The sequence below is a fragment of the Dendropsophus ebraccatus genome, chromosome 2 (genome assembly GCF_027789765.1).
Source record: "Dendropsophus ebraccatus isolate aDenEbr1 chromosome 2, aDenEbr1.pat, whole genome shotgun sequence".
In the NCBI taxonomy this organism is placed as follows: domain Eukaryota; kingdom Metazoa; phylum Chordata; class Amphibia; order Anura; family Hylidae; genus Dendropsophus; species Dendropsophus ebraccatus.
The window spans coordinates 144547964-144571821 of NC_091455.1; the positions used below are offsets into that span (position 1 = coordinate 144547964).

At 43.1% G+C, this 23858-nt stretch overlaps 1 protein-coding gene across 2 annotated transcripts in view; it reads right to left on the reverse strand.

Moving 5' to 3' along the window:
* The window catches only part of VPS41 (VPS41 subunit of HOPS complex), a 165806-nt gene that overhangs the window by 137756 nt on the left and 4192 nt on the right, over positions 1–23858 (reverse strand). The window contains exons 2-3 of one of the 2 annotated variants that reach the window (XM_069958436.1): positions 15129–15167; positions 712–819 (exon numbers count right to left, since the gene is read on the reverse strand). In XM_069958436.1, the coding sequence (XP_069814537.1) occupies positions 712–819; positions 15129–15167 (147 nt within the window). The remainder of the gene's footprint in view (positions 1–711; positions 820–15128; positions 15168–23858) is intronic. The other variant, XM_069958437.1, reaches the window with a different exon arrangement.

Consider the following 23858-nt stretch of genomic DNA (forward strand, 5'->3'; position numbering starts at 1 on the left):
AAAAGGCTTGGAAAGTTTTTTGCCATTTAGGATGGAGATTTAGGATATCTGTCCAGTTCTATAAAAAGGCATTTTATCTCCTTTACTCTCTGCCCAATAAAATATAACAGTAAGTAGAGCTTCTTGTCTATTTAATAAAATTCATCAAATGGTCATGACATGCTCAGAAGGTTTGCAATGTTTGTGGGTGATGCTGGATTGATCTACCACATACAGTTGTTGGGGCGAGAAATATTTGAAGTGCTGTTTGCTGATAGTATAGATCAAAGCAACTAAAAGCTGTATTGGCGGCTTTAACTTTCCAGACTCTAAGAACTCCTGCAGGACAAAGTAAAACTGGTGGCGTTTCCTGGTTTCCTTTTTGCTCTACAAAATGGTGTGCTGGACAGCAGTGCCAGCTGAGCATTAAACACACAGTTGCCATTAACTGCAGCATCTAAGGGGTAAATGATTGGGATTGGAAGTAATCCTGGTGATGGCAGCTGTATGGCGTATGTATGTTACAGCCGGCTCTCACTGCTAATGGCCCAGCTCCTATGTCTGTACAACTCACTGGACAGTCTATTACATGAAATTTGGAAAAAACACACAAAAATTATGATATAGTGGTTTGCTACTTGCGGAATGAACACTGGTAATGGTATAAGTGTTGACAGAAAACTCTAGTAACCAAAATGTAGTTTTACACTGTATTAATGAATCTCAAAGTACCTTCTCATGGACCGTCATACAGCTTGCTGCATCTTCTTGTAAGATGTCACTCACTCCATTGGACAGCCTCTCATATTTCAGCTTTGGCTCTTCTTCACTATCATCCTCCTTGATGGAAAATAAAAGATAAAATGCAAAAACATTATCCTTATGCTTGAAATCACATATGTGATATATGACTTTAAGGTTAAACCATCAGTAATATGTGTGCAATGATAAGTCCACTCAGCTAATCGTTGGCCGTGGTGCTGTCCCGTTTGAATCAGTGATCAGTGATCTGCGATTTTTCTCAGAAAGGAAGGCAGGATTGTTCAGCAGGGGACACAGAGATGCTATAGAAGGACAATGGGTGTCAAGAGGTACAAATAGCATTTTAATTATGTTCTCTGCCAGGGCAGCAACATAATTAAAGTTTTACGTGACCAGGATACCCCTTTAAAAGATTTATTATCTGACAACCAACAAACATTGGCATAGGACCTGAGGTTAGGGCTGGGCGATATTGGCCTAAATCAATATCGCGGTTTATCGCACATGTAGCCGCGGTAACGATAATTCAACAATAATTATGACACGCCCCTTTTAGCAAACCACACCCACTTGTCGTGCCAAACTGGTGATATTTTGATTAGAAAAAGTGAAAAACAACTGAACAGCAATCCATGGTTAGTCTATTATCATTATTACTATTTGTCATTATTAGGGGTCTCAGCAGAGACCTGGATGTGTATATACAGGTATACAGCCTCTACAGGATGTGTATACACAGGGCGTCATATAGGAATACATGTGTATAACTATATGGGGGGTGGATAGGTGTATATGACTATATGGGGGGATGGATTGGCGTGCATTACTATACAGGAGGTACATAGGGATAGAAGTGTATGACTATATGGGGGTGGATCGGGGTGTATTACTATACAGGAGGTACGTAGGGATGGGGGTACAGAACTATACATGGGAGTACATAGGGATAGGGATGTATGACTATACAGGGGGCACATAGGGATAGGGGTGTATGACTATACAGGGGGCACATAGGGATAGGGGTGTATGACTATACAGGGGGGGGATAGGGGTGTATGACTATACAGGGGGGGGATAGGGGTGTATGACTATACAGGGGGGATAGGGGTGTATGACTATACGGGGGGGATAGGGGTGTATGACTATACGGGGGGGATAGGGGTGTATGACTATACGGGGGGGATAGGGGTGTATGACTATACGGGGGGGATAGGGGTGTATGACTATACAGGGGGGGATAGGGGTGTATGACTATACAGGGGGGCGGACAGGGGTGTATGACTGTACGGGGGGGCAGGGGTGTATGACTGTACAGGGGTGGGAGACAGGGGTGTATGACTATACATGGGGGGGAGACAGGGGTGTATGACTATACAGGGGGGGAGACAGGGGTGTATGACTATACAGGGGGGGAGACAGGGGTGTATGACTATACAGGGGGGGGGGGGGAGACAGGGGTGTATGACTATACCGGGGGGGGGGGGGCGCGGACAGCGGTGTATGACTGTACCGGGGGGGGGGCGCGGACATGGGTGTATGACTGCAGTCCCCCCAGTAACAGTACAGGAGTGTAACATAGGAGGAATGGATGGGCTGCAGCAGGCAGGATAGCACACACAGCTATAAGTTATCCTGCCTGCTGCAGCCCATTATTCCTCCTATGTTACACTCCTGTACTGTTACTGAGGGGATGAGAGGACAGGTCAGCTGCTCCTAAGTGCTGCTCCTCTACCTCCAGCTCTGACATGGGGGGGGGGGGGACGCTCGGACAGGACTGATCCGGGAGGGGGGACCAGCACAGTCCCGTCCGAGTGCCCCCCCCCACTCCCGGCCGGCGAGCGCTGCACACGTTGTCCTGTGTGTGCAGGGACGCGGCCATGTCAGAGCTGGAGGAGTAGCAGCACGTGAGGGCGGCTGTCCTGTACTCCCCTCAGTGAGCAGGGACGCCGGACCGGACGGGTGGTGGGCGCATGGACGGTGCGGCAGGACGGGGCCTCGGAGAGGGCGGACAGGTGCGCGCATAGGGGGGTGGGGAGATGGTTGCTTGGACCAGACGGGGGCGGTGCGGGCGGTCACCTCGGCCCTGCTGCTCCTTCAGCTCCCGCACCGATGCCGGCGTTCCTGCACATGACGTGCAGCGCTCGTGCCGGGCCGATTGTGTGTGCGCGCGCGTGGGGCTCTGACAGGACGGGCGCGGGGACATAAAAATACAAAAATACTGCAATTACCGTCCTGGCTAAGTTGAAGTCGGTTAACCGACGCCAGTGACGGTATCGGTATTTTTGCGGTATACCGCCCAGCCCTACCTGAGGTGTTACCATTTTTAGCAAATACAGCTGTATAGTAAAATTAAAGCAAATCTGCAGGCACTGACGACCCCTCCAAACTGCCGGTACTATTCTGTTGGTTGCCAGCTGTGATAAATGTCCGATCTCTGGGCCGCTTCTTTCCTGATGCTGTTACCGTTACCTAGGCATGCAGCGCCTCTCAATTCTTCAGCAGCTCACGGTAATCCATTCAAGGGACGTGGCTAAAAAGATGAAAGTTGGGGAGGAAGAAGAAGAGAGAAGCGCTGCAGGTCTTGGGCATGGATGCTCTAGACTTCTCTTTAATACCTGTGTTGCCGCTGCAATGCAACAGTACTGAGGGCTGGGGTAGGGGGGGGGGGGGTGCCTACAGATTTACTTTAAACACATACAAGTTGGAAGATCTCTTGAAGATCTGCTTGCAGTTATTAAATAGAAACAATACGTAAATAAAAACAATTCAGCATTAAGTGAGCAATTAATGATGATAAACTCCTTCTGCTCCCATTTATTCTTAATATTCACAGCCATATTTATGGATTCAGCCAGTCCAAGACTCGAGCACAAACTCATAAACTCATAAAATTATTGCAAATAATAAAAGTTTTAGGTACAAGAACATTTTAAGTAAATGTATCAATTTTACTACTAGTCTAAAGGAATATTTTCTTAAGAGATTTCAGCAATCTCAGCATCAGCCATAATGGGTACATTACAATAACTTATCTATGCTCACAATACAAAACAAAGCAGTGAGAAACATCAGAAACATTTAACACAATAAAGGTCAAAGCCAGAGATAAAGGAAAGAGCACTCCGCTATTAGATATACAATGGATGACAGTCCCGCCATGCTTAAAGTGACCCTCAGCAGAAAAAAAAGAAATACATAAAAAATAGGACAAGCAGCTTTTCCCTAAAGAGTAGTTTCCACTCCATAGGTCTTCAAGCAGGTGGATCCTTCCTGCACAGGTTATATTGTCTATGGGTGTCATGGATTATATTGCCTATGAGTGTTGTCCAAAACAGCGTCGCTATCCACTCATGCGAAGACACTGATGGATCTCTAGTACAACAGGGACCTACTGTAGCACAGAAAGTATATCTTTGGGGTTTGGTGGGCATCTCCCCTTTCAGAAAAAGCAATATTTTAGTATTTCCTAGAGGGTAACTCACAAACGGATATAAAATCAATGGATTCTACCTGCCATGTCAGTATCGAGCAGGGGCGGAAATACCGCCGTAGCGGCTGCTATGGGGCCCCTAACATTAGGGGGCCCGTGGCCTGGGCCCTAGGAGCTGACCGCCTGCAGCACTCGGCAGCCGACCGGGCCAGTAGGCTTCCCACCCTGTCAATCACTCTTGTGACCGCAAGCATTCCGGCTGGATGAAGAGCTCCCTGGTGGAGTCCCACGCTGAGCCCAGTGAGTGCTGCGGCGGCTGGGACTTTCAGTACAGGGAGTGCTGTACACTTTCTACATGTGCTCCCTGTGCCAGAAGTCCCAGCCACCGCGGCGCACATTGAACTCAGTGATGGCGCTGCCCGGGACTCCACCAGGGAGGTTCTCATCGGGCAAGGGAAGAGAGAAGAAGAGACCCGTGATGGGGGAGTGTGTTGTCAGGTGAGTTGTGTTTTGTTTTTTTCTTTTTATCAGAGGGGAACAGCACTTTCTATAGGGGGCTATCTATAGGGGGGATGGACAACACTTGGGGCTACCTATAGGGGGATGAACAACACTGCAGGCTACCTATGGGGGATGGACAACACTGGGGGCTACCTATAGGGCGATGGACAACACTAGGGGCTACCTATAGGGCGATGGACAACACTAGGGGCTACCTATAGGGCGATGGACAACACTGGGGGCTACCTATAGGGCGATGGAAAACACTGGGGGCTACCTATAGGGGAGGAACAACACTGGGGCTACCTAGATGGGGGATGATGGACAACATAAGGAGGCTACCTAGATGGGACATGGGGATGGACAACACTGGGGGCTAGCTATATAGGGTATGGGGATAGCGGCGGGGGAGGCGAGAGCTGGAAGTGGGGGACAGCAGCGGGCAAGATGGGAGCCAGGAGTGGTAGACAGTGGCAGGGGAGATGAGAGCTGGGAGCAGGGACAGGGGGGAGATGAGAGCTGGGAGCAGGGACAGGGGGGAGGCATCCATGCCACCATCCGCACTATGACTTGTCCTATTTTTTCCTGGCAAGGATGACAGCACAGATGGTGTGAATGCCCACATAGGATTTCATGGGCCCTTAAATTGTCCGTGGTCGCGGACCACAGACAATTTTACAGAACGTGTGAATAAGGCCTAAGGAGGACAACACAGAAGAAGCATCTATAAGGGGCAATACATGCAGGGGACAACAATGGGGCCATCTAAAAGGGGAACTACACAGAGGGGCCATTTGTGAGGAGGCCATCTATAAGGGGAACTACAAATGGGCCATCTATAAGGGGAACAACACTGGGGGGGTGTATACAGTAGGGCATGCGCAGAGAGGGGGCATCTACTATAGTGGACTACACAGAGGGGTCGCCTATAAGGGGACTACACAGAGGGGGCCATATAGTATAGGGCAGGGATAGGGAACCTTGGCTCTCCAGCTGTTGTTAAACTACAGCTTTAGCTTTTACTCTCAATACATGATGGGAGTTGTAGTTTTGCAACAGCTGGAGAGCCAAGGTTCTCTACCCCTGATATAGGGCTGGGCAATATGGCCAAAAAATAAAACCTCAATTTTTAAAGATTTTTTAGGCCATTCTCGAATGGAATCTCGATTTTTTTTTTTTGCTAAATAAAAAGAACATTTTTTCCTTGCAGCGTCAGATACTATTTTAATGACGTTTGAGACAACTGTATTGCTTCCAGTGTAACAGAGCTCCCCCTGTACCCCCATGTAGTAGACAAGCCCCCTCTTTACCCTAAATAAGTAGGTTTGCCAAATATGTGCCACTCCGTTGCCCATATAGTATAGGAGATCTTCTTTGTGCCTTCATCTAGGTAGGGTGTAGTAGTGTAGGTGTAGTGGATGAGGGGTGTAGCAGTAGTACAGGTACAGATGAGGGATAAAATAGTAGTAACGCATGGGTCTTCAAACTGCGGCCCTCCAGCTGTTGCAAAACCACAATTCCCATCATGCCCGGACAGCTAAAGCTTTGGATTTGGTTGTCCAAGCATGATGGTAAATGTAGTATTGCAACAGCTGGAGGGCCGCAGTTTGGAGACCCATGTACTACAGGTAAAGATGAGGGGTGTAGTTATAGTACAGGTACAAATGAGGGGTGTAGTAGTAGTAGTAGTAGTAGTAATACAGGTATAGATGAGGGGGGACTGGAGCAGCTGAGGGGGACTGGGGCAGCTGGGGGGGGTCTGAGGAGGACTGGGGCCGCTTGAAGGGGTTTGGAACACTGGTGCAGCTAAGGGGGATTGAGGGGGACTGGGGGGAATAGGGCAGCTGGGGTTGGATGAAGGGGACTGGGGCAGAGTGGGCAGCTGGGGGTGACTGGGCACGTTTCCTCTCTCCTCCTCTCACCTCGGCACACATACAGGTCCCCGGTCTCTGGAGGAGGCCGCAGGGACTGCAGAATAGGGTAAACACCTCACTGTTGCTGTACAGGTCCAGCACCCGCAGTGATGCGATCACCCTATTCTGCAGTCCCTGCGGCCTCCTCCAGAGACTGTGAACCTGCATGTGTGCCCGGGAGGGGAGCTCCACACACACACACACCGCACCATGGGAACTGCTCGCCCGCCTCTCTCCGGACTGCCCGACGCACACCTCACCGCACACACAAGTCATTTATAAATATTTGCATATTCTGACACAGATTTGAAAAAATAAATAAATAAATACATTTACTGGAGTACCTCTTTAATATACCACATGCAAAAAAAAATAAGTCTGCTCATTTAGGATAACAATTGGGAATATATATTATAATTGAATATAAAATTTTGTCAAGAACCCATCCTTTATAAGAAGACCTTTCAAAAACAATTCTGGGGGAAAAATTATCTAGATGTCATATATAGTACAAATGTAAAATGTGTCTAGTTATTAAGAGGTTAAAGCTGCATTATAAAGTGCCTGGGTGAATATGCATTTAAAAAAGTTGTAAACTAAACCATTCAGGAAATACTGTGCAAAACACAAAGCGCTCTACTAATGTGAATGGATGCAAAATGAGATTACGTTCTAGTACCATTACAGCATTGTATAAGAAATTTCAGGGAATGTGAACAAACTTTTACAAAGGGAATGTTCCTATTTTTTTTTTTTTAGTATTTTTGGTATCAAACCAGACAGAGGCATTAATACAAATAAAAGCAACAATAAGGATGTAATCCATGTTTTTTTTTTGCAAACGCTAAAATAGTTTTGTGCAGTGAAAAGCACATTCTTGGCAGAGTGTCATTGTAATAACACTGCCCACTTGACGCGTTTTAAATGCGGAGAACTAATGCGCAGCCAATGTGAAAAGTTAATTCTAGTCTCCCGGCTATTTTGCATAAAAGCACTCATACAGGCCATTAGATAAAGTTGATGTAAATAAGTTTTTGCCTTTCTCATTTATAACAGGAAAAAAAAAGGTAATAGTTTCTTTTACGCAGAGGAAAATATATACTTTGAGAACTTAGTGCACTGAAGCATTTTGCCAGGCTGTACAGCACATAAATACACTGGAAAACTTCAACAATTTGGCATGCTGATGCGCCATTTCATGTTCTGACAGGTATCTTTTATGTTAAGTTAAAGTCTGACTAACTGTGATTTTGGGAGGCATTTTGTCTTGCTGTAAACAAAGGAAATGGAAAATGATTTGTAAAATACAATTCTCTCAGAGTGCTCAATTGCTGAGGACAATACATCACATCCAAGCAACGAAAGGATGAAAAAAATACAAGGTAAAAGGAAAAATATTTTTCTCTGTGCCTAAAAAAAATATATATATACTTTTTTTTTCTTTTTTGGGCAGCACCCCCTTTAAATATATATATTTATAATACCTGACAGCAAAAAGCTTGCTATTGCCAGGACTTCTCGGGTAAACACAAGCCAGCGTTAATAAAAAGAAAATCAATAATTTTTGTTAAATTTTAATAATCCTGAAAACCTACAAATAAAACCATCAGCGACTTGAGTCGAGATGACAGTTAGCCCCGTCTCCATGGCAACGTGATGAAATAGTACAAGTCCTGACTGGAAGCAAAGCGCAGCCATGAACAGAGTGACATTTACCCCATACAAGAAAACTCGCAGCTTTTCTTTCAAAAATCAATTTCTTAAAGGACATGTTTTTAGGGATTCTTTTTTGTTATTTTTTAATGTATTGCACTTTAATTAAACACACAAGTCAATTCAACTATCCCGTAAAAGAGAAAAGTCAACACTTCTGAAAGTAGATTCAAATGGCATTGAACATGATAGGGGGGAATGGTGCTTGTAGTTCTCTTTTCCTCTACTACAGGGAAAGTATTTTTATTCATTGGAATTTGAAACAGAAACAGAAAGCCTAGTGAAATAGTGTCATAGCTCACATTTCTTATAATCCAAAAAAAGGTTTGTAATGCTATAAACATATGGCTGCCATATTACTGATGTCCCCAAAGGATGGGTCTACTACTTAGGACAATGGACACTAAGAAGAGACTAAGGATAAGGGTAGATATGGGCACAAAGAATGGAGTTACTGTTCTCATTTCTATTTCTGCATGGAAAATCTACCATAGAAAACACCAGTAACATCCACTGTCTCTAACATCATTTCCTCTCTCGAAAACAGAATCTTTCAAAAACTCACTTTCTACTAACCTCTATCTCTAATCCAAACCTGATAACTATATTTCCGTGTATTACCGGCAGAACTAGGCAGCAGGCCTCAGATTTTACCATGATTTACGCCCCCCCCCCCCCCCCCAAAAAAAAAAAAAAAAAAAAAATCCCCAGTGACTCCCTATAAGCCGACCCAACAGCGTGCAGGGTGTACTTTAGCAAATAGTCCCTGATATCTTGAATTCTCGCCCATGTACGCTGGGCACAAGGACGATACCAACGGCGGTTGCAGCGGCCAGACTCTTCTTTCTGTCCACCTGGTTGCCCAATGACTAAAGAATACAATTTAATTGTATCACTCAGTGCTTCACCTCTCTATACATGCTTCCCCATCTATGCCCCTCTCTGTCTACCACCCTACCTTAGCTCTCATAAGTTTAAGTTTTACATATAAATGGGTCAGTATATAGAAACAAAAGTATATAAATGCTTCCTAAATTAGGCTTGTTATAACTGAACTGCACAGTCAAAACAGCTTTTTAGCAGTCAGAGCCATCCCCATTATCTGTCTTTTTCACAATGATACAGAAAATTGGTAAGAAACAATTTGTGTCATAGAAAAAACCACTGCCCGCAGATAATGGAGTGCTTCTCACTACTCTGAAGGTCCATGTTCACTTCTAAATTGTTCTTAACTACCTAGAAACAATTCCCAAGACAAAATAACTTATCAATACAGTTATTGTATGTATAAGGACATTCAGGAAGGCCACCATTTAGACATTGATATTTGCACAATATAAAGGCACAGGGTAGAAATAAGGGGAGGGATGAAGAATAATAAAATTCTTATAGGAGTGAGTTATGAACCTCCAAGTATAGTGGAAGAATCAGAAAATCTTCTTATAAGACAAATAGATACGGCAGCAAAGCAGGGTGACATCATTATTATGGGGGACTTTAACTACCCAAATATAAACTTGAAAGCAGAAACCTGCAGCTCCAGGAAGGGAAGCGGGTTTTTGGAAATAGTTAAAGATAATTACCTTTCCCAACTAGTACAGGAACCAACAAGAGGGGGGGGCACTCCTTAACCTGATCTTAACCAATAGGCCAGACAGAATATCAAAAATAGAGGTGGGGGTCACCTAGGTAATAGTGACCATAACATAGTAAGTTTTCAATTATCCTTCAATAAAATTAGTAGTAGAGGGGCTACAAAAACATTAAAGGACAACTCCCATGAAAAACTTTTTCCCAGTAATTGAAGCACATTACAAAGTTATATAACTGTGTAATGTGCTTCAATCACCTATCGGCCCCCTTCCCTGTCTTTTCCCCCCTCCACCCCCCCCCCCAGGAAGTGCGCTAAACTCACACATACCTAATTACTGTCGTCACCAGTTCCTTCTCTCAGCTCCTTCTTGTGATGATGAGTCATCAGCAGGAGGGCTGCTTTGGCTCCTGTTACACCAGCCTCCCCCTCCCCTGCCTTGTCAGGTGACTCAGCTTGCTCAGCTCCCATTGGCTGAGCAACTGCAAGCCATCTGAGTCCATGTCACTTGCTTATCTTCCCTCATGACAGACTCACCGCACATAGGCAGCTCCCCCCTCCCCTCATACTCTCTCCTGCTGCTGAGTGGACTGAGTGAGTGAATGAGTCATGTCACTAGGGAAGATAAGCAAGTTACATTGCTGGTTATTACATTGCTGGTTATTACATTGCTGGTTATTGATGGAACATATTTAGATTGGGTTTTAGTTACTAGTAGGGTACCACAAGGGGTCAGTGTTGGGTCCACTTCTTTTTAATATTTTTATTAATGACCATGTAGAGGGGCTACAGAGTAGAATCTCCATTTTTGCAGATGATACTAAACTGGGTAGAGTAATCAGCACAGAGGAGGATAATATCATATTACAGAGGGATTTGGAGAAGCTAGAGGCTTGGGCGGGGAAATGGCAAATGAAGTTTAATGTGGATAAATGTAAGATTATGCACTTGGGTCGTAGAAATATTAGGTACAGTTATGTGCTAAATAATAAAACACTGGGTAAAACTACTTCCGAAAAGGACCTGGGGGTATTGGTGGACAGTAAACTCAACTTTAGTGATCAGTGGCAGGCAGCAGCTGCCAAGGCTAATAAAATAATGGGATGCATCAACAGAGGTATAAATGCTAAAGATGAGAACATCGTTTTGCCTCTTTATAAATCACTGGTCAGACCACACATGGAATACTGTGTACATTTTTGGGCACCGGTATATAAGAAGGACACAGCTGAATTGGAGCGGGTTCAGAGGAGGGCAACAAAGGTCATTAAGGGAATGGGTGGGTTACAGTACCAGGACAGGTTATAAAGCTTGGGGCTATTTACGCTAGAAAAAAGACGTCTTAGGGGCGATCTGATCACAATGTACAAATATATGAATGGACAGTACAGAGATCTTTGTAGTGGTCTTTTCACTCCTAGGTCTGTAACCATGACAAGGGGGCATCCTCTACGTCTAGAGGAAAGAAAATTTCATCATCAGTATCGACGCAGGTTCTTTACTGAGTTCCAGACTGTGGAACTCTCTGCCACATGATGTTGTCATGGCCGATTCATTAAATAAGTTTAAGGGAGGTCTGGATGCTTTTCTTGAACAATATAATATTACAAGTTATGGGCATAAGATTTCCGATGATACGTTGATCCAGGGATTGTTCTGGTTGCCATTGGAGTCGGGATGGAGCTTTCTCCTTGTGATGGGGCAATTGTCGTCTGCCTTATAGGGGTTTTTGCCTTCCCTGGATTAACACAGTAGGATTTCCCTAGGTTGAACCTGATGGACTCTTGTCTTTCAACCTTATTTACTATGTTACTATCACTACGAAACTGTACTGGAACGATAACTGTTATTTGAAAACAAGTCAACCCTATTCATATGCAGGGATATCAAAGGAAGAACAGCAATTGAACTATTTTTGGTTATCAATGGTCATCAGACAAGACTGAGGATTAAAATTCTTTTTTTATGCTTTGTGACAGTCAAAATGCATTTCAGACCTGAGTTGTTCTTCAGATGAAATGCACAATATGCAATACCATACAAGAACATTGAGACAAGAACAGCAAACAGGAGGGGGCTAACAGTTAAAAAAAATGCTCAGCCAATATGTTACCAGGGCTGACGGATCAGCATCAAGTTCCTCTGTGAATCTGGAAGTTCAGGTCTCTAAGAATAGGGAGACGCAATGAGACCATAATGTGCGTGACCCCCATAGGGTTACCTAATTACCACATTGGTTAATGTACCTGAACCCTGCAAGTATATAACATGCTTTTGTAAGTCCAGGTGTACTTTAATCCGTGATACCTGATCTATCTATACAATAGGCACAGTCTAGTTATTATACAGCGGTAAAGACAAAATTACTTTTTCTATTTGGTCGTGACCTTTTCATTGTGATTACATGTGTAATATTCCTATTTCCGCAAATGGGAGAATGAGATGCTTGGCTCTGTCTCTAAGAAACAGCACAAAGGCAATGAGGCTCTGTTTAAACATTTTATGTACATGGGTGGCCTCTGGTGACTACTGCAAACTACTGCAGTACAAAGCATGGTACAATTTCATGTACCATCATCATGCCAATACTGACTGACAGTGAGTGAGTGCTGTAGCCTGGAAATTCTGTTTTTTCCCTTTCAGAAACCAACACATCATATCTTGATTTATCTTCTTGTTGACTGATCCAAACATAAATAAATGACTTGGGCAAACAAAGCTTATGTGCTAAAACTCAAAGCAAGCAATTGTACAGCTCATAAAATCTGGGTGCTCACACTGATCTGAAAAGTAAAGCACATCCTCCCTCAGATCCATTACTAAAACTCCATTCACATGATGGAGGGGAAAAAATCATCATTGACCAGGAAATCTGTGGTGAAATCTGCAGCAAAACCTATGGAAACATCAATAGCACTGCCGGAAAAGGGAGCAGCCTGCCCAAGGTGTCATACTCTCAACACTGACCTCCTACACAGCATCTGGACATGTCCCAGACTAAATAACCTTTGGTCTGCAGTATCCGGAAGTAAGGATATGCAAAATAGCTCTCACACCTTTTGAGGAAAGAGATGTCCCTTTAAGTCAAGTCTCACTCAATCTAGGGGTCTTAAAACATTGACTGGGGATTTTATGCCCCGCCAAACAATCTCTCCAAAAGAAAAGATTTCCCATCTGCAGGCAGCTTTTCAGTTCAGAGCAGGGTGTTGGCTGGCTAGTGAGAGGTCTATTGACGTGGGTCAAAGGGGTAGTGACTCTCCTCATGGGGAGCTCGTCATAAAGATGTGTGGAGATTTACACACCATTGCTGCTCCGCTAAGAATTCTGGGAAGAAAAGATATGCAAAATAGCTCTCACAACTCTTGAGCAAAAAGATGTCCCTTCAAGTCAAGTCTCACACAATCTAGGAGTCTTAGAACATTGACTGGGGATTTTATGCCAAGCCAAAGTACCAAAATTGACCCCGGCCATATCCTCTTTCCCGATCACGTTGACACCCCTGGAAGCACTATTCTATATACTATAGGTTTAGGAGAAAAAGCAACAAGGGACTCATGTAGACACTTCTCCGCAATATCGCATTTAATTCTTATGGTATTCCTATTAAACAGTTTACTCCTGCAGAACGAAATCACGTACTGCAACCTTTTTCTGCAAACCATGGGGTATCTAACAGAGGATTTGGAAGGCTCCTTGGGGCTATTGTGAGTAACCTGAACCCTGAACAAAGACTTGAATGGGTTCCCTCGGGAGGTACTTTAAAGGGATCCTAAGAGTTCTACTCAAGAGAAAGGGTGCCATCTAAAATGGAAAGAGGAGATATCTTACACATACATGGTCAAGGCCTACTGATATTCAAACAATCCATGTATGATGGGAGTTGTAGTTTTGCAACAGTTAGAGGGCCGCAAGTTTGACACCATTGGACTAGATGGACCTGTGTCAACCAGCATTACAGTTTTCTTTAGCCATTTGGGTGCATCCATCAATAGGAACACCCCTACCGACAAGTGAAATGGCAATGCCATGTTGTCAATGTAATCATCCATTTCTAGTATGTATAAAAGAGTAATGTCAGAATGAAAAGTTCTGATAAAGCAGAGCCCTACATATATTTATCAGGAGATACTAAAAAAAGGACCTGTCACCACTCATGGCACCATCATTGTGTCATCCCTCTGGGTCACACTTTTTTCTTTTGTTTGCCCCTTATTCTCCCCTTCATGTTCATTGATTGTATAACAATTTTGGTGTACTCTTGCTAATTTGCACACTGCATATGTAATAGTTCTAGTTTACAACTGCACTTTGCTATGTGACTTTGTATTTGTTCTGTGTGCAAGATTTCATTACATGGGGTACTATTATAATTTTGAAGTGCAGGCCTTGGGATTATTGATACTGTTTTTGGTTCCCTGATGAGCAGTTTGTAAACTTTATTTGGGTTGTTATTTCCTTGTTGCCTTAGTTAGGTTGACCTCTACAACTACCACTAATATACTGCAATCTGACAATTTCCACACAGACAAATTCGGATTCTTCCCATTACTTAGATGCTTGAAACAACTTTCCAGCAGAACGTAGTTGGTAAACATATATCTAAGATAATAAGAAAGGAAATAATTTAAGAGTGTGGTAGATGGACCAGGTGGTCTTTTTCTGCTGACAATTTATGTTTCTAGTTCAAAATCACAGTGTAGCACAATGTGACTTGTTGCTAAAAGAAACATTACAGGAGACGTCCGGCAGATAATAAAATCCGTCAGCCGGCAGGGTGGAAATTGATTACAAGTTATCTAACTTACCTCTCCACTTGCTCACAGTAAGGCTCCGGGATCTCTGGAGCTGACATGTCACGACCCGGCTGATGGACTGGCCGCTCAGCCAGCAATTGACTAGGGCGGGACACTGCTCCAGTCACTGATTGGCTGAGTGGCCAGTCCAACAGCTGGGACAGGCCTTCTACCTCTGTGATGTCATCACAACTCAGGGGAAAATGCCTTCCGGCGGGGGTCCTATGGACAGTCCCATGGCTCACCGCGGACACGGGGAAAGGTAAGTTAGTACTTGTGATCAATTTCCCCCCTTCCCCTGCCAGATTTTATAATCCACTGGACTTCTCCTTTAACCCTTGGCTTTGTTTAAATCTTTCCAATAATAATTTATTTATTAGACCACTGAACAAAATATTAACAAGACCTGAAGAAAAGTCCCACACTTAAATCTATAAAATATTCACCTCAGATTCTTCTGTGGATTCTTCATGAGACATCGTCTCCTAAAGAGAAAGAGAGAAAGAGAAAAAGACCAGCAACTTACTCAATTTTATTGCAATATTTTAGTCTTAGTTTTAATCAATATTTCCATATCTCTCTATATTCCTCACATAGCTGCACTAAGCAGTCACATCATATGGTATGGTATGGTGCTGGCATATTAAAAGTAATTATTATTAGAATAAACAAGGGGTAAATGTCAAAACTATACCAAGTCCCGGGCTCTGAACTAACAGATTTAGTTCAGGACAGCAAAGGTTACGAACTCCAAAGTGACAGGAAGCATTTGGAACATAATGGCTGACACATTTTCTAAAATAATAAAACTATACGATGCAAGTGACCAGTAATTCTTCATGTATCCATTGAAAGAATTTGCTGATGTGGAGCCTTCTTCAAGAGGTCAGCAAAATGAAGATTTACTTAAGCTATTTATAGTGATCAACAGCAATAAAATGTTACACCAAGATGCTGACAGAGAGTGTAAGCAGTTCTTGACCTACCTATAGAGAAAACAAAGCCGGCATGAATGTCAAGGAAACGGTGGGCAGCTACTCACACATGTGCACATATACCATATCTAGACAAGCCAAAGTACAAGTCCAATAACTACAAAATTCACCCAGTCACCTGCACTGTCACATTATTTACACCGACATCAGTATAAAAAGTCTACATTACATAATAATGTCCAATACATACAATTAAAATCTCTACCTGTTTAAAAGGAAGGTATCATCTGATTGTATGTTATGTAATATACCCACATACTACTAACACATATTATTTTGTTATTATCGGCTTTTGTTTCCGATTGTAGATTTTTTTTGTTCCATTCTCTGTACGCTGGCGGCAGCCTCCACCATCTTAACTATCAGCACTTAGAGATAATCTACACAGTAGCCAAATGGACTATAGGAACCTCTAGACTGGAGCTGACTCATTGACATCTATTGGAGAGTTTCCTAGTCATGCTCTGTGACCTGTAGGGAGGTCATTGTGCAGGGAGGTAGAGGAGATTAGCATCACCATCACCAACTGTAAGACCCGATTCTTACATCAGCTGCCCTCTACGGAGCTGTGGGCCTGCATCTATGGACAGGACAATGGATGTGCATCTGCAACGGCTCGCAAGGTGTCTGCAGCTGCATAGACCCCTTCCATCCCAATCAGTAATTCATGCCCCCAAAACACACCTGTAACACATATGGATGAGTGTATGGGGCCATAGAAATGAATGTATCCACATTCTTTCCGCTTTTGCAGGTCCACAAATGCACAGATGTATAAAAGGGGCCTAAGAATTATATCCTGATGGCTACAAATCCTCTTTTAGGCTATGTATCCACACTGTATTTTTGCTCAGTATTCTGGTCAGTATTGTGCAAACAAAACCAAGAGTGGGTTGAAAACACAGAAAGGCTATGTTCACACACGGCCGTCATTTAATGACAAATAATGGCCATTATTTCAAAACAGCAGCAGTTGTTTTAAAATAATGGCAAATATTTGCCAACAAATCACATCCACCTATTAAGTTTCAACAGTGTATGAACATAGCCTTTCTGTGTTTTCAATCCACTCCTGGTTTTGGTTGCACAATACTGACCAAAATACTGAGCAAAAATACTGTGTGGGGGCATAGCCCTAAAGCGACTCTGTTCCCACAATCTGTCCCCCCCCCCCAAACCACTTGTACCTTCGGATAGCTGCTTTTAATCCAAGATCTGTCCTGGGGTCCGTTCGGCAGGGGATGCAGTTACTGTCATAAAAAACAACTTTTAATCTGGCAGCGCTGTGTCTAACGGCCGTGGCTTACATTTGTATATGCATTAGGCTGGCACCACCTCTATGTCCTTCCTCCCCACCCTCCTCATCATTAGGAATGATCCAGGAACATTTACTGCTGTTTGAGCTTTGCACAGGTGTATTAACGATCCAGCCCATGTGCTGTGGCAACACAGTTGGGGAATAGGAAGCAATCTGCCAGGAACATTCCTAGTAAGGAGGAGGGTGGGGAGGAAGGACGGAGAGGTGGTGCCAGCCTAATGCATACACAATGTAAGCCCCGGCCATTAGACACAGCGCTGTAGGATTAAAAGTTATTTTTATGACAATAACTGCATCACCTGCCGAACGGACCCCAGGACAGATCTTGGATTAAAAGCAACTATCTGAAGGTACAAGTGGTTTGGGGGGTCAGATTGTGGGTACAGAGTCGCTTTAAGTTTGATTTTGATTAAAAAAAAAATAAAAATACCCTGATCTTTGTTTAGTAAAAACATGTAGATAAATTCAGACCATTCCGTGGTGCTGTGTTGTAACTAAATAAGTTCCACCCATAGTTGGTGTTTCAGAGGCAGACCATTTCATTAGCCAAAGGTGTTATAAAACAAAATTGTAAAGCATAATAAAAAACTAAATTCATTTTATATTTCTGCAACTTTCCTGACTCACATAATACATTTAACCCATTCTTTAGTATTTCTAATTACAGCTGTATCACTCCAGTCATCCATCACCAGATAGCTATCATAACAGAAGTATAGGCAATGCAAGGATTACTCAGAAGAAAGAACAAATGCCATCTGTATTTCCTGTTACTTTCAAACACACAATAGCTCATTTTGCAACAAAACTATTAGGAAAGGAAAGCCAATAAACTGGTCCGAAATCTATGGGTCACTAGGGACTACGCCTCAGAGTAACCACATAAAAAATAAGTTTCTTCTGTATTCTTCTCAACTTTGGAAATCTAATAATGAATGGTAAATCTGAAGGCACCTGTAAAAGGATCAGGAAAGGTATGTAGCCTGCTTTCAGTGTACTGCAAACTCAGATTATAAGGCTATTCAGGATCTTTAAATAGAAAAAATATGTCAGATAAAGTGCATTAGCACAAAAATGCGTTTGATGGGTACTTGTCCTATTAGGTAATGTGGTCCATTACATTTAAAAGCTATGATGATGCTGAATAAAAGTGCATGATGCACTAACAAAAAAGCAAGGCGAGGCAAGAGCACACCAAAATGTGCAATATTGCAATGTTAACAATTCCTCAGGGAAGCAGATATTCCCCCTGAAGGAAGGATACCTTAATCTTCACTGCATTAAGCGTTTGCTGTTTCCATTTGAAGAAAAAGAACATTTATTTCAATGTCTAACACAAGCGAGATATTCATGTAGCACAGTAGAGCAGACATTTAGGAGCTGTAGTCAGTGTAATGGGACACGTGTGACAATAGCGAGAGGTCAGCAGAGCCAGGAAGGCTATCAGCCCCATACAGCTAATGAAAACACCAACAAATGTATTCATTTTCAATGCACTTATTGTAGGAAAACAAGAGCTGAATGCTTAGGTCAATGGCTGTCACATGCAATATACAAAATGGAACACTTACAAAAGGTAGATCTGAATAATATCACATCGACCTTGAGACTTTACCAAGAAGCGTGACAAAGAAGGCACTTGACCCGCTTCTAAATCTATTGTAAATTCCCGCCTCATTCACGACAGCAACAGCTTTATAACACAATCCTGGGTAACACAGGGCAGCCACACAATACATACATGGCAAAGCAACATACTAAATGAAAGCTATCTGCCCCCTTCTAGACGACCTATGTTATTACACATTCATCCAAACCCCTCCACAAAAAGTTTTATCACAGTAGAAATGTGACAGCATGGAAGGTGTACTGAAGATGGTCAACTTACAAATATCAGAACCACTCCACATGTCCTGGAATACTGGATATACCACCGCCATTAGCACAACCTTTAACCATGCCATCCCCATGTAAGGGGAACTGACAATGATATAGTATTAAGAAGAACAAAAGGATCCCGCACCAAACCCTCAACAGCAAGCTGGACGTTTAAGGCTATGTTCCCACTACATACTAACAACAACCGTTCATAAACATTAGATTTTGGCCGTATGTAGTGGGAACATAGCCTTAACATGTACACAAGTATGCAAAGGTAGGGTTCCATGACATGAGACCATCTACTGATCCATGGAACTAAAGTCCCCACCCAAGACTGTCAGGAAAAAGCTATACACTTAAAGTGACTGCACCACCAGGCCCAGGCTGAAGAACTGGAGGCAGGCCAACCCAACCCCAGTGGGAAGAAACTCCAGGCCATCCATGACGTGACTCCATTAGAATCAATGGAACCCTACCATAGAGGGGCTAGGGTTTCCTCATCCCAAGACAGTTGGGACTTTCGGTACAGAAAGCATTTTTTTTTTTCGCTTTATTTTATTCATCTAGCCATCATTGTGGCCTGTACTATAGGGACACTACTCACAGGTGTTTAAATTGGGTTTGTGTATATATATATATATATATATATATATATATATATATATATATATATACACATATACATACAGTGGTGCCTTGGATTACGAGCATAATTCGTTCCGGGGCTGTGCTTGTAATCCAAATCCACTCTTAAACCAAAGCAAACTTTCCCATAAGAAATCATTGATATGCAGACAATTGGTTCCACAGCCCAAAAATAATGATTTATTATTCTGAATAACATGTAAAACAGATGAAACAAACATTTAGAAACAGCAGAATCTGTGATATTATAAGTTACTGTACAGTAATGGAGAGGATGGGAAACACAAGGGTGGACAGAGACTGCAGGGAGTATAAAGGAATGAGCAGGACAGATGTGGGCACAATATAGCAGCATTCTCTGTCCGGGGAGAGAGGGGTTACAGCTATGAAGAGATTACCTCCACAGTCCTGTCCCCTGATGTGAGCCCCAGCCTGAAGTGGATCTGCTATGATTTGGAAGGTGAGGGAGACTTCCTGGGTCAGAGTACAGGCTGTAGACCACACTATGCAGACCATGCCCCTCCTCCACTCGCCCTCCAACCCAGTACAGGGAGCTCTTAAACCAAAGCAATGCTCTTAAACCAAGTCACAATTTTGAAAAACCCTGAGCTCTTAAACCAAGTTACTCTTAAACCAAGGTACCAATATATATATATATATATATATATATATATATATATATATATATATATATATATATATATATATACACACACCCTCAGGAGCGGTGAGTATACTCGCCCTCCCCTCTATGTTTCCCTCTTAGGTCACACACGTCTCTGCGGCTTGGACTGTCCCTAGAGACATGTGTAACCTCAGTAGGAGACCAAGCTGATTCAGCTCAGTCCCACCGTGTACCGTCATCGTCAAGACTTTTGGCCATGACTGTATGCAGTGTTTCCTCTTGAATGAGCTCTCCTCCTCCCTTCTGTCATTATTAGGAGCAGTAGCTGCCAATGCAGTCCTAAGTGTAACCCCTTCCTTGCTATGTTGCTGCTGTTTCTTTCATTTCTGCTCAAGTAACACTTTGCAGAGCAGATGCATGAGTAACCCCCTTCTCATGCCATTCCACACATTCTATGCCTTAGTAAGATTACAATGATACCTAATTTATGTAGCTTTTGTTTCATGTTACTATTAAAAAAAAATATTCTTAAAAAATAAATTTGCTGAAAGTGAAACTGTCAGCTGTGTAATTCATGTTCCAAACTGCTGACACTGTTAGACCATAGGAGACAGGTTACCTTTCATATATTCCTAGCTTTGTCTACTAAGAAATAAAATATTTAAAAGGGAACTATCGGAAGAGACACGCCTCTGCTGAAGGTAGGAAGGTAAGAGACACGCCTCTGCTGAAGGTAGGAAGGTAAGAGACACGCCTCTGCTGAAGGTAGGAAGGTAAGAGACACGCCTCTGCTGAAGGTAGGAAGGTAAGAGACACGCCTCTGCTGAAGGTAGGAAGGTAAGAGACACGCCTCTGCTGAAGGTAGGAAGGTAAGAGACACGCCTCTGCTGAAGGTAGGAAGGTAAGAGACACGCCTCTGCTGAAGGTAGGAAGGTAAGAGACACGCCTCTGCTGAAGGTAGGAAGGTAAGAGACACGCCTCTGCTGAAGGTAGGAAGGTAAGAGACACGCCTCTGCTGAAGGTAGGAAGGTAAGAGACACGCCTCTGCTGAAGGTAGGAAGGTAAGAGACACGCCTCTGCTGAAGGTAGGAAGGTAAGAGACACGCCTCTGCTGAAGGTAGGAAGGTAAGAGACACGCCTCTGCTGAAGGTAGGAAGGTAAGAGACACGCCTCTGCTGAAGGTAGGAAGGTAAGAGACACGCCTCTGCTGAAGGTAGGAAGGTAAGAGACACGCCTCTGCTGAAGGTAGGAAGGTAAGAGACACGCCTCTGCTGAAGGTAGGAAGGTAAGAGACACGCCTCTGCTGAAGGTAGGAAGGTAAGAGACACGCCTCTGCTGAAGGTAGGAAGGTAAGAGACACGCCTCTGCTGAAGGTAGGAAGGTAAGAGACACGCCTCTGCTGAAGGTAGGAAGGTAAGAGACACACCTCTGCTGAAGGTAGCAAGGTAAGAGACACACCTCTGCTGAAGGTAGGAAGGTAAGAGACATACCTCTGCTGAAGGTAGGAAGGTAAGAGACATACCTCTGCTGAAGGTAGGAAGGTAAGAGACATACCTCTGCTGAAGGTAGGAAGGTAAGAGACATACCTCTGCTGAAAGTAGGAAGGTAAGAGACATACCTCTGCTGAAGGTAGGAAGGTAAGAGACATACCTCTGCTGAAGGTAAGAAGGTAAGAGACATACCTCTGCTGAAGGTAGGAAGGTAAGAGACATACCTTTGCTGAAGGTAAGAAGGTAAGAGACAAACCTTCCTCCTGTGCTCCCTGTGCGCAATAGGGGGCTATCAGCAGGTTACAGTGGTCTAACCTGCTGATAGTTCCCCTTTAACCCCTTCATGCCAAAGGTGACTGATGCCCGGATGTCCAGGTCAAATTGAAGCAGTGTTCTTCCTCGCCTTCTAAGGGCTATAACACTTATTTTTCCACCTACAGAGCTGGTTGAGTTGTCATTTTTTTGGGCCATGGTCTCTAGTTTTCCTTGGCTTTTTGTGGTTTTCTAGTTTCATATTGGTGTAAAAGAAAAAATTTGATTGCTTTTTATTAATTTTTTTTTTTAATATAATTTTAAACAATCAGCAATCCTGGTGTTTTTTTTTCTCTTTTCGCTTACGCCATTCACCGTGCTGGAACAGTATGGTAATATTTTAATAGATCGGATAATTCAGCACGCTACTTTATTTTTTACATATTTTTATAATGGGAAAGGAGGTAATTTAAACATTTATTGGCATTATTGTCTAAGTTTTTTAAAATATTTTTATTATTTATTTAATATTTTCAATATCAATTAACAGTTTTATTTAATATTATTTATTTAATAGTCTGTTAGCTCACAAATGCGAGCAGGGCCCTCACTCCTCATGTATGGCAAATTATATGTATATCTCTGTAATGTCTGATTTTTGTCTATGTATGTATCCCCAGAATTGTAAAGTGCTGTGGAATCTGTTGGTGCTATATAAAGAAAATGCAATTATTAGAATGCATATCCAGATCAATGCTATGCCATAGCACAGCATAGCATTGATCAGTACTATCTGCAATCTGTGCATAGAGTCTGCCCGAGAGCAGACTCTATGCACAGATTGCTTATCCGACAGGACAAAGGTAAGTGTTTTACCCCTGCCTGTCAGTGTAAGTGATGGGGACCCCCGCAGCGTCTCGACCAGTCAGTGACAGGTGCTTAACTATGTCGCTGAGCATCACAGCGTTTAAGGGATTAAAAACAGGCACCTACATGACTGCGACTGCTTGCCATTACCTCCGGCACCACTGATGTGTGAGGGGGGCGCTCACAATGGAACGGCCCAGCACACATTAAAAGCCCCTTCACTGCAGAAATGTTCCGACTGCATGAGGCATGTGCAATAGGAACATATATACGTATTGTGCACATAAAGGGGTTAAAGAGGCACTGTCACTTTTTTTTGTAATAAATCAATAGGGGTTATAATTGCGAGTAGCTTTGTAATATACAGGTTTCATTTTATTTTTTATTTTTTTGTATGTTTTATGTGTTTAAATAAACCTTAAAAGGGGTTGTCCATGATATTTTAATAAACTAGCATTGCATTGACCTCTGTGGGTGTTACATATTCTACATACACTTCTATTTTTTATTTTGAGCTCTGAGTGTGTTCTCAGGCTCAGTCACATGACCACTCTGCCTGTGTTTTCTTTACTTCCTGTGATGTCACGTTCCCTTTCTGTTTCCTGTTCCTGCCAGTGAGGGAACAGTGACTCATCAGGGGGGAGTGGTTATGCATGCACATTTCTTTAGCCCTTCCCCTAACATCTGAGCCCAGACAAAACTGCAGCAGTAAGGACAGCATGACAGGCTACAATCTCTGTACAGCACTGCAGCATAGGTTGGAGCCATAAATAGTAAATAAAGGAACTATGAGGGGGTGATTTATCAAAACTTGTGCCGAGGAACAGGAAAGCAGTTGCCCATAGCAACCAGTCAGATTTTAGGTTTCATTTTTCAAGGCCTTGAAAATGAAAGAAGTAATCTGATTGGTCGCTATGGGTAACTGCCCCCCTGCACAGGCTGTGATAAATCTCCCCCTATATTGTTACTATTGTAGTGTAAATCTGTACAGAGTTGGGGCAATGCTGCTGCTATGTGTAATATGGAGAGGAGAGAGGATACGGCACCTCATGTCACTCACCATTTTATCTATTTCTTGCTGAGGTAACACAATCCTGCATCAT